At 35.4% G+C, this 17468-nt stretch overlaps 1 protein-coding gene across 8 annotated transcripts in view; it reads left to right on the top strand.

Annotated features, from left to right (window-relative positions):
• The window catches only part of CCDC82 (coiled-coil domain containing 82), a 29937-nt gene extending 13013 nt beyond the window's left edge, over nucleotides 1-16924 (top strand). For 7 of the 8 annotated variants that reach the window (XM_082339949.1, XM_082339947.1, XM_082339950.1 and 4 more), the window contains 5 exons: nucleotides 2767-2859; nucleotides 4207-4331; nucleotides 7047-7217; nucleotides 11799-11984; nucleotides 15634-16924. In XM_082339949.1, coding sequence (XP_082196075.1) covers nucleotides 2767-2859; nucleotides 4207-4331; nucleotides 7047-7217; nucleotides 11799-11984; nucleotides 15634-15699 — 641 coding nt within the window. In that variant the 3' untranslated portion in view covers nucleotides 15700-16924. The other variant, XM_082339951.1, reaches the window with a different exon arrangement.
• Nucleotides 16925-17468: the final 544 nt, after the last annotated feature.

The following is a 17468-nucleotide window of genomic DNA, read 5'->3' as shown; positions in this document are numbered from 1 at the left end:
CAGGTACAAGAATAAAATTTACTGTGGAATAGAAAAGGAAATGTGAGTAAAAGAAGAGAGAAGCATGTTTCTGGGAGGTAATAAATCATACAAGAAGTTATATCTTCTGAAATTAATGTTTTGATTCAGCTTTGCAAACACAATCCTAAAGTTCACTTGAAAGAACAAATACATGAGAATAAATAAAATTTGAAAACAAAAAATAAAGTGGAAGGACTTGCCTCACCAGATATAAAAAGTAATCATAAAATTGCAATAAGTAAAGCAATGTAGTACTGATGTGAGAATGACAGCCAGATCAGTAGGAAAGGAAGGGCAGATGGTGCTGAAACAAAATCTTAGCATATATATGAAATACATGGATGCACGGAAAATCAGCTGAATGACCAAACTATCCAATGATTGGATGTGGGGAAGGTGATTAGCTACCTTGAAAAAATCAAGTTATGCCTAAACATGAATATTGTTTATTTTCTCCTGTATCCTTTTGAAATTTTTTATAATCATGGAGAAAGGTTACAAACAATATTTCTAGGGTATTCCACAGAAGCCCATCCAAGATAAGGATTAAAGCGATGAGAAAAGCTCTGGGGAGGTCTGAGCTCTATTCCTGACTCTGCCTCTATCTAGTTCTGTAATAAGTTATTTCATCATCGAGTCATTTTTACTAGTCTTGAAGGATTTGAATTTTATTTTCTCCTATTTCCCATTCACGTCTAAAATTCCATGTTCTGAAGTATGAAAGTATCAAATCTAACTACCATGCAGAACAACATCTATGTAGGGGATTGTAGCATGAAATCTAGAGTCGGACGGCCTGTTCCAGCCTTGGTTCCAACACTTACTAGCTCTATGATCTTTGGGAAGTTTTTCATCCTCTCTGTATCTGTTTCCTCAATGAGAAATAAACCGAGAGTAATGATAGTACCTCATAGGTTTGTTGTGAGAAATAAAGCAATGCATGCAAGTGCATAAAATGATGCCTGGCCTATACTTGCTCAGTAATATTTTTTTTTCAACTTGAGATGCCAGGAGCATAATTCCACCACCACCCCACCCATCCACTCAAGCACAATGAAATCAAGGCCCTCTTCCTGACTCTTTTGAAGGAGATTCTAACACACATTGGTAGGAGAGGGATTCTGTGGTTAGGAGAAAAACTCCCCAGATGATTCTGATTCTCTGCCCTTTCCTTCTATTTCTAATCCTAAAGAAACACTATTAGTGTCTTTGAAATAGAGCAGCAGTTCCCAAAACTCTATAGCAGGTGAGTAACATTGGGCATTAGCACATTCAAGACTGATAAATTCAGTGGAATAAAAATTAAAAATTCTATTTCAATTTGTTTGATAGGTGCAATAGGGGTAAATTTGATTTTTTTTTCTCAACACATCAGTTAATATTCCCAGAACAGTTTTCCCTTAATTCAGTTTGGGAAGTGCTAGACAGAGTTTAAATGCATTTTAACACAAATTAAGTATGTACCAACACTATAATTTTATATCCAGAAGCTGATGAAAGTCTAGTTGAAGTTAAATTCTATTGAAATATTATCTCATTTTACAATTGTATTCATAAATGGCTATGGTTAGTTTTCTGCAATTTTTAATTAATCTTAGGCCCTTTAAAGTCTAAGGGCCACAGTGCAAATTATCTGCTATTGTCAAGTAGTTTTATTACTGCCTCATTTTGGCCACTCTAGTACCTCAGTAAGGTGTTTTCTTAAAAATGAATGCATACTAAAAGTTTCCCCTAGAGTCTAAAATAAGATTTATACAGCCCTTTTAGTAACTAAAATATAAATTAAAAGATTTCATGTTAAATTTCATCTTTGTTTTATGTCAACTGAAAGCAAAGTCAAAATCACTCATGGATGTTAATAATAAGTCTTAATTTTGCTTTAATCCCTCGCCAAGCATCTTCCACTTTTCCTGAAATACTTAGGCAGCCCTTAATGTGTCTTCACAAGTGCCCAGATCGGGGGCAGTTGTTCTTTGATGACAACTTGGATCAAGGAGGGGGTCGTGTTTGACAGAGAACAGTTCCACAACCATATAACCGTTGACCCACAGCAACGGGAAATAGTAGGGACCTCCTCTCTCACCATTTGCCTGGTCACCACAACAGGTGATTCCATGGACCAAACTGGGTTAGTGGGAAAGTAGGCTTATACATTTGGTATGAAAAAGAGAAGACATAAATTTTCTAAATTGGTATGGAAAATCCTAGATCTGTGGCAGCAGAAAGGGAATAGAGTTTTTATAGCCATTGTCCTTCTGGCTAGGGTAACAATTTCCTGGACAATTTCATATGTAACATGGTTTAGAGATAAGGAATAAGAGAATATAGAAACATATGTGAAGAATATGTTTCATTCACATATTGAGCAGCCTACCTTTAGAAATTTTCTTTCTTGTTCTCTCACTCTAATTGTCAAGTTGATAATTGAACTTCAGTGCCCAGGGGATGATTTTGATTTTTTTTCCACAATGTATCTTAATATTTCCTGAACAGTTTTCCCTTAATAAGTTTGGAAAGTGAAGATTATTTGAAATAACAACTTGAAACTTTGGATTAGAAGCCGGTAAATTTGGAAAATGGAGACTATCTTAGTGAATAGACAAGTCACTGAGCCAGCTATAAAATTAGGATAATTAAGCAATTTCTCCTATTTATTAATTTCTTAACCTTGGAGAAAGGAACCCATTGTATTTAGGGAATTGTTTTGTCTGCTGGATTCTAATATTTATTTTAAATTAATTTCAGATTCTTTTAGTGACCACTATACTCACTTTGAAAGAGTTGTGAAGGCTCTTCTGATCAATGCTCTAGATAAATCTTTTCTGGGAACATTATATGGTAAGTTAATAATATGAATGGAAGAATCAGGGTTTTTTTTCCCAATTTTTAAACAGCCTCATTGTTCTTTATGTATATATGTGTGTGTGTATATATATATCCATATATATTAAACAAAACCACGGAGACCCAATCTTAAGGCCCTCCAGTGGTTCCCTCTAGTATCAACTACACCAAAAGTCCAGTCACATGAAAAACTTGTTAGTGTTTATTATTTGTGATATGTGAAAGTACAAAAGAAATAGTTTCCCTGCCCTTTGAGAGTTCATAGTGAACTTGAGGATACAGGACATATACTAATTAAACAGCAGGGTAATTCAACACCCATGTGTTGTCCCAGCCTAAGCGCTAAGCTCCTTGAATTTCACCAAAAGTTATATGCTTTTTTATGCTTTTGTGCCTTGTTGTTTCTCATTAGAGTATAATCCCTTTCTACCTTAGATTTTCTAAGTGAGTATGAAATCATTTCCACTATGAAAGCTATCTGTGACCCATTCAAATAATATTTGTCACTCATTTGTGCTATCATTATCCTGAGTATGGTGGCACTGATGTATATGCACCTTTCATATATATTGAAAATGTATTTTTGCTTTCCTCCCTTTCAAGAGTGTGAGAAGAACCACACTTTCTATATACACACCCCTTGTATCTAGCACGGAGTCTGGCTCTTAATAAAGACAATAAATATGTTGTGCTGAATGTCTACCAAAGTGCCAGAGTAAGATTTCATTCAGACTTTATTGAACAAATATTTGTTGAGTGCCTACTAAGGGCCAGGCATTATTTGAGGGCTAGGAATATGGCAATGACTATGACATGGAAGATTCTTGCCTCATGTTGCGTAAAGTCTAATGGGAGAGACAGCAATGAGTAAACAAATATATAACATGATATGATTTCACCTAAGGAATTAATTCTTGAAAAAATATAAAATAGGATAAGGAGATCAAGAGTGATAAAGGAAAGGAAACTCTGTGTTAGTTAGATTGGTCAAAGAAGGTCTCCCAAGTAGTATCTTTTGAACAGAAACCTGAATGAAGTGAGGGAGGAAGCAATGCATGGATCTAGCAGAGAGCACAGCAAGTGTAAAGACCCTTAGAAAAGAGTAAGTTTGATGTGTTCAAGGAACAATTAGAGAGCGTGTGTGGCTCCTTTCTTTCCCTAATGCTCTGATGGAAGGATTTTCTTTAACTTCATTAATTTTTAAAAATTTAAAGTGTTTCTAACCAACCAAGCAAGTTATCTTCTTAAAACTATGGTAAGAAATCGTTATGCAATTATTTAAATATTTTATATGGGCAAAGTGATTGTTTTTGTTGTTGTTGTTGTTATTCCCCTGAACAGATGGCACCAGGCAAAAATCATATGCACAAGATATGTTGACATCTCTTCATTATTTGGATAACCGCTTTGTTCAGCCTCGTCTAGAGAATTTAACCTCTAGAAGTCGTTGGAAAGAGCAATATAAGGTATACAGTTTTATTTGTTTTTGAATCTCTGGTCGGGGGTTGGGGTGGGGTTGGAGTGGGAGACCTCCCCACTCAAGTCCTTCAATAACCAGTCACACTGAATAATCTTCTAAATTATTAACATTTTTCTTTGTTAAATAATCAGCTTGTTTCTCATCTCTTCTAAAGGCTATAATTGTTTTAGTCTTTCACACTTGTTATATCTATCCAATAATTAAGTAGTCCTAAATGGTAACTTTAGAACATCTCTAAGGCTTAGCCCATCTGTTAAAATGAGGAGATTGTCTCACAGGATGTTAATTATTTCAGAAAAGAGAGTTTCATTGTTAAAGAAGGTTGAGAAACAGTAGGGTTAACTTAACTGGAGGACTTTCAAGGAGCATTAATGTGTGAATTTATACTGTAAATCTTCAAGAGGGCAATGTAGAATATAATACTATCCAAATTTGTGTTTTACTATGAGGCTTCTTTTCATGAAATACCTATTATTACCTTCTAGGATATTGGTTCCCATAACTTAATTAGGGAAACACTGACCTATGTAGTCTTTGACATCCTTTTCCACCTTAAGATTTTGTAATTCTACCAATTTTGGGGAAACATCTTTTTAATTTATAAGATCTATTTGATTCCATGTTATCACCTAGATTTCTATTTTATGATCTCTAATAATAGAGGCTGTACTGTATGATTTTTAAGGCTTTTTTTCCTCCCTACTTCTAACATTCTAGCTTCTAATAATTAGCAAGAGGAAAATGGCAAGATAGTAGAAGTTCAAGTTCCTTATAGTCCTTCTAGCACTTAAATCATTAGCTACTCTACCTCATTTATGTCAGGAGATTTGGCTTCATCCAAGGCCTGTTTGGCCTTGAATTACCTGATGATAAATTAGATAATTCAGATGGATTAGGTTTAAGGACAGTTATGGGATTATAAAAAAAAAAGAATTAAAAGACTTCAATTTGGAGGATAGCTTGAGTTTAGGGCCACCATATATATCTTTTTGACTGTGGGTGATTTTTTAACTTTTGTAAATTCCAGTTTCTTCCTCAGATAGAGAAAATATTTACTTACTTTTAAGGTAAAGCACATAGCATAGCTCTTAGGATGTGGTACATATATTTTTGTCTTTAATAGAACGATAGCATATTGATCATTTAATTTTGCCAAGTAACTGATATGCAAAGTAAGGTATCTTATTTGATCTTTAGAGTAACCCCACAAGGAATGTACTATTATTTCCTCCATTTTAGAGATGAGAAAGTTGTGACTCAAAAAAATTGAGTAACATAAGGTTACACAGCTAGTAATTAGCCAGGCCAATATTTGAACCTAGAAACCTTAGGTCTAGGGTTTCTCAGACTTCAAAGCCCATCCATTCTGCTATATTATGCTTTACCATACTATGGTAGGTTATGTTGAGTTTGGATAACCCAATGTTGAAATAATAACTGTAATATACAAGAAAATATTAGCTTAAAAATTTAGAGACAGAGATGATTCAGTACAATCTTGGTCAGGATAAGCTAGGTTATGCTGCAAAAAATAAATAATGTGACAAACAAAGTAAACCAACAATGAAAATCTCAATAGCTTACCCCAACAAAGTTTATTTTTCACTTATATGTCCAGTGTGAGTCAATAGGGGTGCTCTGTTTATTGTAGTTACTCAGAGAACCAAGCTGATAGACCTTTCATCTCAGCATGCGCTTCTGTGAATACCAGAGAAGCAGGAAGGGAAGATCGTTAGTCATCTATTCACTCTGAATGTCAGCCTGTAAGTGACATGTGTCATGAAGTACCATGAAATATGAGAAACAGTAAAAAGTAGACAAAAGACAATGTCTTTGTGAATCATACAATGTAAAAAGGAAACTACATTGGATACTTAATTACTGTCAGGCTGATAGAGAATGCAGTTTAGTGACCCTGCTAATATGCTCATTGTGTACAGTTCAAATATTGTGGTAAACTGATCCACGCTACTAATTAGAACAGTAGTATCTAGCACAGGCCTAGAGCATAAGCAAAACTACTCAAGCACAAGTAATTTCACAGCTTAATAAAGCTTATTTATGAATACCAAATATTTTCTCAGTTTGTTTACTCATTGCTAACTCACCTATTAGACTGGCCATAGCAATACTGGCGACCTTGAAATCCTAGTTCAAACCTGTTTATTTTCCTAGTACTTTAGTAAGAAACCGTAGGAGAATTAAATTATTTCTGGGATATTTTGTGGAAAATATAATGCATACAATGGAGACTGAATGTGATCTTGTTTTTTCTCAATTTCTTACTAACCTAAATGAATTTAATCATTTTATTATATTATTCTGAATTTTTTCTGCTCATTCTTTCCTATTTTAACTAATTATTACATCTGGAGATGAGAAGAGGGAAAAGAAGTAAATTAAAACCTGTGAAAAGCGCTGCTTAATAGTAACAGAAGTTTGAGCGATATGAAACTAATTTTTTTCCTAATCTGGTTTCTTTTCATTTACTAGCCTAAATTAAAAATTCACTTTTAAAATTTAAATATATCTTGTGCTCAGTACTAAAGTAAGAAATACCAGTGTGTTTTGCTCTTACATCTTGTGCTATCATTGTGATTCCTAACCTTGATTTTAATTTGGTTGGGCTCTTTTTATGTTTTATTTTATTGTTGTTTTTCTTATCCTTTAAACCTTCATTACATTTTGAAATTATTTTCAGGAGCGAGTAGAAAATTATTCTAATGTAAGTATCCATTTGAAGAATCCTGAGAACTGTTCCTGCCAGGCTTGTGGATTGCATCGCCACTGTAGATATTCGGTGCATTTATCAGGAAAGTTATATAACACCAGGACTATGGAAATAGATGATTTCATGTCACATGATAAACAGGTATTTTTTCCCTTCATTTTAGTTCTCAACATTTAGAAATTTTCACTAAATAAGCCTGCACAAGTAACCCTAAGTTATTTTCACAAATGGAGAAAGCACCAGGAGAAGGGAAAAGAATACAAGGAAAGAGTGTGCAATTTTTGAATGTGAAAAATATGTGTTATACAGCAGATTCACTCCAAATTCAGTCAGATACTGAAATCAGTGCATACTGTCTAAGTGTACATCACCCAAACTGCGGGGGAGAGGGGAGAGGGTATAGGATGAGGATGAAAAGGGAGGTAACTGGGGCAGGGGAAGCAGAAGTCCTTTTTGAGTCCAAAGGAGAATTTGACCCCAATGGAAATTTTAGGGTAGATAATCTACCAAATTGACAATCCACAGACAAAGAGGCCTATTCACCTCAATATGAGATTTGAAGGAAAATTGTGCTTCAGCCTAGACTACATCAGAAGTGTTTCAGAGCCTAGAGCAATCACCATATATTTAAGGTGCTGTTAATTTTGAATAAATAGACAAAACAGCAGAAAATGTTTGAAATATTTGAAGAAATGTATTTGATAAACAAGAACAGAGCAATGCAATGTGAAGAAAGAAAAAGTGCAAATGCTTACTACTTCTATTTTTAAATCTTTGTAAAACTGTTGCACTTATAAATGCAAAAATATTAATATTGAGATCTTCCTCTGGAATTCCCTCCATGGATTCCGCATCCACTGATACAGAGGACTGACTGTGTATTTATTGAAAAAAATCCCTGTCTATGTGGACCTGTGCAGTTCAAACCCTAGTTGTTCAAGGGTTAACTGTACTATGTTTATACCTGCGGTTGGTTAAATCTGCAGAGAGGATTCCGCAGATATGGAGGCCCGACTGTGGGACTTGAGCATCTGCAGATTTTAGTATCAGGGAGGGTTCTGGAACCAATCCCCTGTGGCTACTGAGGAGTGACTGTAGTTTTAGTTACAGCAGTCTTGGGTAGGGTACTGAGATGAGAGGCGTTGGACAACCAGGTTATGGTAAAGTCTGAGAGCATGGATGAGAAGGAAATCACCTAGAGGAAAAAGATGTGAAATCTGAAAGGCAGTTAGGAGGACTGAAAACAGTCAGTTTTTCAGTTTTGCCCAGAGTCTGTCCAGACTCCTCAAGATGCTTAAGAACCAGTGGGAAGAGGCAGTAATTTTGAGGCAAGTGACAAGGTGTAATGCGTCCACGCAAAGAACAGGCCAAGAGGAAAGAGAATCCCTTGACTCAGTCTATTGCACTAAATGTTCCTAGAGACCTAGGAACAAAAACCAAACTTCTTCCCATCCTTCCTCTTTCCTTGAGGATCTTTTTTCTTTCTTCTCCATACTTTAATTTCCTTAAGAAGCTGGCTGCTCCTCTGCATTTGAGGGCCTAGAGAAATACCTCGAAAAGCTACCTACAGTGAGCTGGATATTACAGATGTGCGAAATGCATGTTTCATTATATTTCCTTGCTTTAATTTGTTCAACAGTGTTAATTTACACTTCCACATGCTGTATCTAATAAATTACAAATCAGATTATTTCTATTGTCTTGCAATCACCATCTTCTGCTTTAGGAAAATTTGCTGACAGTTTTTACCTTTGTTTCCAATTATATCTTTGGATATGTAGGGTACCTTAGTTCACACTGGTAACTGAGATAGTTACCTTCAGATTTATCAGTTCATAGAACTCTGCTAACCCTGCACAGTGGATTAGTAATCATTTATATGTCACTTTGCTTATCTGCTTTAAGATAATCATCACAGAACTTATCATTTCTCTCTCTCTCTGGCAAGTTTTTTAATACTGTCTATCTCGTTAGGCTAATGTCCTTATTTTTTAAATTTTTTTTATTTTTTTTGGCTGTGCCGCACAGCTTGTGGGATCTTAGTTCCCTGACCAGGGATTGAACTTGGGCCCTCGGCAATGAAAGTGCCAAGTCCTAACCACTGGACCACCAGGGAGATCCCTAGAATAGTGTCCTTACTGTTTAGAAATGCAATTAGTTAACAAAAAGTACTCTCTGAATACATTTCTGGACATTTAAGGACACTATTCTAACAGCATAGATTCATTTTACTTGTTTTTAGTACTTCATATAAATAGCATGCTACAATGTAAGCTGTGTTGTACTGTATACATTAATTCATAAGGTATAGTGGGCTATAACAATACACTGAAACAGGGGTGGGGTGAAAGGAGAGGTCCACTTGCAGTGCATGCAACTACTATATACATTTACTGTTTACATTTACTGTTTTCTATGAAGCCTTACTAACAATGGTTTAGGCTCTTCCATATAAAATGTGATCACATTTGGGAAAAAAATAGTGTGAGAATATTCTAAAGGTAATTTGGGGTTTATTGACCTCCATAAGTGTAAGGTAGACACCAAGAGGGTAGGAATTAGAAATGGAAAGGAGTAAATTATAATGTTTAATATTTTCAGTGGATATTTTTATTTCATACAGAAAAAAATTAGAGATTTTTAAACACCTCTCCTTCCCTTTTGTCCCAACTTAAAAATTCTATATAGATAAATTCCTCTTGTTTTGTGGAAATATAGAATACAATGCGATAGAAGTAAAAAAATCACATTATTCTTCCAGAACAACCATAGGAGACTTCTCCCACATAATCTATTCTAATGGCAGAAATGGAGAGACTAGCCCTAGTGTCCACTGCAACTGTTGTGGTATCTTTTTACTCAAAGTGGGAGGTACTGGCAAGTGAACTGTAATTTATATGACTAGTTTGATGATAATGTTACAATAGGAATGATACTTAGAGTGAGCAAGCAATGAACAATAATACCTGATTGTGTCTGATGATCTGAAAAACAGATTTTCCCAGAACATGAACAGAAATCTGAACATGATTTTCTTCAACTTTTGGGGATTTTAAGAAAGGTTGTAAGGTATCCCAGATACCATCTTCACAAGATGATGTATCAAACCTGACTATTGCTGATCATATTTAACTTTCATTCATCTTTATCAGTATACTCTTATTCATCTTTGTCACTATACTCTTGTATTGTGTATTGAACTCATCACCTGTGTGATCCCTACAGTGTGACTTCAGAAAAACGGTACAGTTATTATTTGCCAGATAGAGGACAAGTTACATAGATCAATATTGTAACTATGCCATTTGTACTGAATTCATGAAAGCATAACCTATTATTCATGTAGACACAGAGACAAATACGTAAGTTAGGAAGAAGTTTGTCTGTTTCCTCAGGTTACTCCATGAGGATAAGATTGGTCATGTTATAAAGTTTGGAGCCCTTTCTGATGCGTTTTCTACAATGAGTGAAATAATGTAGGTACAATTATATTTAATTTGGTCAGTGCAGGGATACTGTTTTCCTATTTTAGCTATAGGTGTGTATAACAAAGTATACATTCAAAACATTCTGGGGCTTCCCTGGTGGCGCAGTGGTTGAGGGTCTGCCTGCCAATGCAGGGGACACGGGTTCGGTCACTGGTCTGGGAGGATCCCACATGCCGCGGAGCGGCTGGGCCCGTGGGCCACAGCTACTGAGCCTGCGCGTCTGGAGCCTGTGCCCCACAACAGGAGAGGCCACGACAGTGAGAGGCCCGCGCATCGCGATGAAGAGTGGCCCCCGCTTGCCGCAACTAGAGAAAGCCCTCGCACAGAAACGAGGACCCAACGCAGCCATAAATAAATAAATAAATAAATAAATAAATAAACCCAAAGTTTTAAAAAAAACAAACATTCTGAAAGAGAATGGGTGGTTGACTTCACAAGAATAGTATTCTTAATCATAGAATCCCAGAAGTCCATATAAACATAGAAATCAAAATTTTTGTAGTTTTCTAACAATAAAATACTAATGTGTTATATCAGACTCATTAATTCAGGAAACAAATAGGACAAAACACAAAGTTATTTTTTACTTCGCAGAATATTTTAGAAAAGAAGTATTTAGTTAAAAACTACCAATTTTTAATGTTGGTATGAGAGTTTCAGTTTACATGTTGTTTATAAGCTAGAAAATTATCATAATCCAGGCATTTTTACCTCAGTAACTGTATATACAATAGCTTGCATGCTTTTCTTGCTTTTGGGTGTGGCTGTCCTTTTCCTTATAAGCCATTTTTCTCCTCCTTCCCAAACTTGGCTGACTCTGTGTTTTAAAGACTTAGTTCATGCATCACCTAGTTGAGGATTCTTCTCCTTTCTGGATTGGGCTAATTGTCCCTTCTCTGTACCTTGATTGCATCCCGGGCATAGCATTTGGCACATTGTTTTGTAATCATTTGTTTTTCTCCCAGGGCTGTAAATTCCCCTGATACAGGTGGTACATATTTCACTTCTGTATCTCCAGTGCTTAGCTCAATACTTGAAACATAGCAGTTGCTCAGTTTTTATTAACTGGGTTGTTTAAATAAAGAAGGTAAAGGAATCATTGTATAAAATAAAATAAAAAAATTAAGCATTTATTGGATTCTACTTTTAAAGAAAATCTGAAAACCAGAAAGGCTGTACATTCATTACTATATCTTCACTTCATATAGCAGATGATGTTTATTTCTTCCTTTAGGTGTTTACTGTTGGCAGAATTTGTGCTAATCGTACCAGAATTTACCATAATCTGAAACATTTTAAATTCAAGCTGTACGAGGAATGTTGCTCCATTGCAAAGACAGAAGAGGTTGAAGATGAACAGGTTAAAGAAGCAGTGGAGAGAATTTTCAATCAGTCAAAAGAAAGTGGCTGGATTAAGGAGGTAAGGTGAATATAGAAGAACCATTTCATTCAGTAGGTTCTGGAGCCTAATTTTGATCAGCAAAAGGATACAAATTATGAGAATAGAAGACAGTAAAATTTAAAAGAGAACCTTTCTTACTCTCCCTGTCTTTGTATTTTCTCTTCTTCCACCCATTCCTTTCATGCTTATCATTGTCCTACCCTGAATAGGTGCCCTGATGTTCTAAGCATTCACTCAGCTCATCAGATAAATTTTAATCAGCAATGATACTGTCCTTTAATGAAGGACCTCTGTCCTTTCAGTTTTATGTATGTGGTTTTCCTTACATATATATTAAGTCCCCTTATTTTCTTTGACAAAGTATAGGACTCACCTCTGCTTGTCTGCTTCCTATCTTTAGAACAGTTCTTGTGACCTGAGAGAGAAGAAGCACCTGGTGCCAATCTGAGGAAAGGATCTCGGCTGCCAGTTCTAATACCACCCACATCCTCTTCTTGAGGACATGGGACTGAGCAGTGAGCACTGTAACTGAAGATCAAGGGGAATGCAGAGGTTTCAGGCCACGGCACTGATTTTGATTCCCCCATATCCTGTTGATCACTAAATTTGATATCAGGGATAAAGTGGGGGTTTTGAAGAGTGCACTGGATTCCCGAAGATCTGCTGGCAGCTCATAAGCTCTGGTCTGCTCACAGAGCTTTTAGAATTGTTACGGTGCATGGAAAGAATGCTAAAATGATTGCAATCTTCTAAAACAAGTCTAGTTACATGACTGTATAAGAGAGAACAGATAAGAGATTTTCAGGCAACTCAGATCAACAGTATATTTAATCTTAAAAAAAAAAAAAGGCTGACTTGAGATCCATTGCCTGCGTTATTTACATCATAGGGAAATTTGTAAAAGCGAAAAACAAAAAGAGAGCTTAGAGAATAAACTTACGAGCAAAGGGAAAGAAAATGAGAACAACAAAACAGGAACTTCTTAGGACATTACAAGTTCCACAGAGGTCTCCTGGGCTGGTGAATGACATCAAGATTGGTTTCCCTTTTGACAATTATCCGCCCACCACAAACCACCACCCAGTGATCTCCTTGCCTGCCCCCCACATCTTGACCCTTAAGTCGTCTTGTTCTCATTTTTCTCTCTTCAGCTTTTTATCTTTTACTTTGCTTCCACTTCTCTCACTCCCAATTCTTTCCTCCTTATCCTTCTCTGTGCTTTTTCATTTGCCTTGGGGAAGAGCCATCACTTACCCAGTAAGTCCCAACTTCATTTTCCTTAATGGCATTAAATTCTTAAGTGCTTTTATTGATGCATTTAAGTGTTGCCAACCTTCTACTGGAGTTGAAAGACCTATTGGAACACTACATTTTTAAAAAAAATTATGTACTAGGTGTAGCAAAATCACTGTGCATTACATATATTATATAATAATTTTGTATATAGGGAAGAACATTAAACTTCTTGCAGAAAAAAGTAAAAGCATTTCCAAATCACATACCTTAGAGAAGGCTTAACAAGGTCTATGACAACAGAAGGGACCTGGAATAAAAAAATATTCTTAAGAAAAGAAAGCCAAGTATCACATTATGCTTAAAGAATAACACTTAGCATTGGGCACTGAAGGTATTTCAAGATGGTGCATGTTTAGGACAATGTGCACATTTTTTTTCACATAAAATACCAAAGAACTTAATTTTCTTTTTGAGATCCCTCGTACTTTAAAAAAATTGTCTATAGACTTTCTCAAAAGATTTCCTAGAAACCAAAGAAGTTTATTAGCCAATATAAACCCATATGCAGCTTTTTGTGCTGTGATTAAACTTCAGGATTTATCAAGTACCCTGACATTTCTCAACATCACTCTGCCTCCCCCTCAGTGTGTGTGTGTATGTGTCTTTGAGTAATAGCACTACATGTGTTCTTGTGATGCATGATTTCTTCTTGGCCACAGTTATTCTAACCCTTTAGAATGCCTGGGCTCAGTGCTATTATGCTTGAGTGGCCACATCCATGGCTGTTTCTGCTCTTAGCTCTCAATTATTATGTGAACCCCTTCTTTTACCTTACACAAACTATCTGTTCCTGTCTTTCCTCCCACAGCTTGTGTTTCACACCTTGCTTTTTTCCTTACCTGACTCTTCTTCCTCTGAGCATTTTTCTTCCATTATCTCGGGATATCTCAGCATTTCTTCCCAAAGACCTGCGAACTAGACTAACTTCATTCTTCTTATTCTTCCTCCTAACAGTTGAACTAGGAGATCTGTTTTTAACTAATGATATTAAAAGGGTAGGAGCAATTCAAGTGTAAGAAAAGAACAAATGATAAGAAAATTATAATGCAAAATTATAATAAAATGAAAATATATAATAAACATAATAGTAATATATGTCTCGTTCTAAATTAGAGCTGAAGAACATAGTATCATATGCACTGGCAAATTCTATCAAATGTTTTTTCTTTAAGAAGAGAGTGCCTATGATGATGGGGTTTCCAGGGAAGTTGAAGACAGGATTGTTGGGATGGGGTGGTGAATACATAACACCAGGAAGTGAAGAAAGTATGTCCATAGAAGTATCAAGTTTCAGTTCCTATCACCACAAGCGTCAGAGTTATCAGGATCCTCACTCACTTTACTGGGAGTAAAACCAGAGCTCATAAGTAGAGTTAAGAAACCATTAGGTCAGTTCATCTCCTCAGCTGAAGGAAGCACTCTGAACTCTGTCAACCTTGAAATCTCCAAATCATCCCAATTCCTCTCTTCTCTTGTCCTGCCCTGGTCTTTACTCTCCACCTTCATTGCTGTCACTCAAATGTAGGCCCTCATTACCTAAATTATTACAGTAGACTAGTAACTAGTTGCCAAACCATTCTAGACTAGATGTTTCACCTTTTTTTTCCCCAAAAAATACACCTCAGATAGTGTCAATTTCCTGCCCTAACACCTTTGGCAGCTTTCCATCGCCTGTTACATTATTGCTAAACTCTGTAACCTAGCATTTCATACTACCTCTTTGGTTCAGTCTTATCTCTCTCAATTCCCCTACAAAACCTCAGATTGTAGTCAAATCCCGTGCTTTCTTGTCTTGTCACTGTTGTATGGACTTTTGTCTCCTAGAGAAAACTCTCCACCAAATCGTTGCCTACCAAATCTTTTTCCCCAGGACAGCTTAAATGCCACTGTTTCCTGGTCATCTCAGCTAACCATAACCTCTCTTCTGAACCCGCATAACAGTGTCTATACTTCTTTATGGCACTTGTTATTTGTTGTCATTGGTGAACTCTGTTCTCCTTAGGGGCAGGGAAAGCAATTTTTTTAATACCTAGACAGTCATTAGCAGAGTATTTGATATGTGTTATGTGTTCAGCAAATTTTTGTCGAATAAGTTATTGAAGTTGTTATATTTCTACTATAAATATGATAATAGAAAACTTATAATTTATAATAAAGTTATGAAATTAATAATAATGTTCATTTTGATCTCTTTCCAATGCTTTATATGAATTAGAAATGCTTATTTGAAATTGAGTCCCTGTTCATAATAAGATTTTTGTTCACAATTACCATGAGATTAACTTGTTCCTATTTGTGTCTGTAGATTGAAAAGGCCTAGTTTATCTTCACGCTTTGAGTAAAATAACTAGCTTTTTTATTGTATACACAGAAATACGGTCAACTTCAAGAATATCTCAATTTTGCGGATTACTTTCAAGATGAGAAGTTTGACTGAATTGTAACACATTTCCTTCAGAGAAGATTTTATAAATTCCTGTAAATGTGAAGATCATGAGTCTTGTTTCTCTATATCATGTGACATTTATATATTTTATGTATAGGTTCATGGCAAAATATCTTGTGTAAAACATATGTTCATCTTAATTTCCATGAAATGGAACTCTACAATCTAATAAAACTTTTATCCGCTGTATGTAGAAAACATAAGCTTAATCATTTTTAAGTGTATTTTAAAGTTATATAACAATGCCTTTATAACATGTGACTATCAAGTGAACAAGCTGTTCATGTACTGTCAGTTTAATAGAAAAACACTGTATTTAAAAAATGTATTTAGACTAACATCTATGCGTATTTATTGCTGAATTCCTGCCCAGATCTGTTTATTACCCTTTTGCAGTATTAAATGATCTTCACTAATATATTTTTTACTACTATCATTATCTAAATCAGTGGGCCATGAAAGAAACCTCAGTGTCTCATTCAATTCAGTTTCCTTGCCTCAGAATCAGACTGTAGTTTACCCATTTCAAGTAGAGGAGTGCTTTTTCTCCTCTTCCAGAGTTTCCCTTACGAATAGATTTCAGGCCTCCAGGGTCTTCCAACCCTCACATTCAGGAATAATTTCATGATATGTATTTTCATGCTTCAGAATGTTCTTTCTTTTTCCTATCCAATTTTGTCTACAGGTTAATGATTTAAGATGTATTTGATTTATTTTTATCCATTACTTTTCCCACATAAGTATTTATGTTAGGATCAGAAGATCTCAGAGAGGCAAATTCAGCCAAAAATAGTTTAAAAGCATATTTTGGCATCTGCATTGCTTTGCACATCTAAATTTTCCCTTAATATAATAAAGTAAAATGGTTTCAGAGTGAACAAATGGACCCTGTCTATTCTGTATCTTTAATTCTTAAAAGTGGTATTCTCATAGCATCCAGTTCCCTGTGGAATTTTATTTATTTATTTATTTTTACATCTTTATTGGAGTATAATTGCTTTACAATGGTGTGTTAGTTTCTGTTGTATAACAAAGTGAATCAGCTGTACATATACATATATCCCCATATCTCCTCCCTCTTGCGTCCCCTGTGGAATTTTAGATACTTGTTTCTTACTTCAAGTGTTGGTTGAACCTAGCTTCATCTGTTATGTGGTTCATGGAATGGACTTCATTACAAACTGCATACATTAAAAATTGCATTTTATTAAGTCCTTACGTAGAGATTAATATTTTCTGCAATTAATTTTCCAAAATTATCCCTATTATGATTGTAAACAAAACAGGGAGAAAGAGTTTACAAAGTTGTGAGAATACTGATGCTGATGTTTCATGTGAGGAGTACATACCTTTTTAAAAGTGCGAAATAGAAATTTCAGTCCCATATCTCTATTATTCTTATTTTTCTGTCATATGGAAATAATCCTTAACCTATATGAAGCCACAGTTGAAAGTTGAAGTGAGTGTCCAAAAAGATGCAAGGCAGAGTTTAGAGGAAAAGTGATAGTCAAGTGGGAAGGGTGAAGGATCATGCATGATTTGTTACAAAAGAAGTCCAAGAAAAACAAAAGAATGATCTCTAAAGTATCTCTGATGACCCGGGAAGCATCACTTCTCGTATGTGACACTACAGACAAGCTTGAGCCAGCTGAAGAGTGAGAGTTCCAACTGAAAGTTTTAAAAATTAATTTATCTATTCTTTTAAATAGCATGCATTTAATTTGTAAAAATGAAAGCACTAATGATTTTAGGGACTTATG

This window comes from Balaenoptera borealis (genome assembly GCF_965194805.1).
Source record: "Balaenoptera borealis genome assembly, chromosome: 11".
NCBI classification, from domain to species: domain Eukaryota; kingdom Metazoa; phylum Chordata; class Mammalia; order Artiodactyla; family Balaenopteridae; genus Balaenoptera; species Balaenoptera borealis.
The sequence above is the reverse complement of the archived record's forward strand: the minus strand, read 5'-3'. Positions and strand labels throughout refer to the sequence as shown.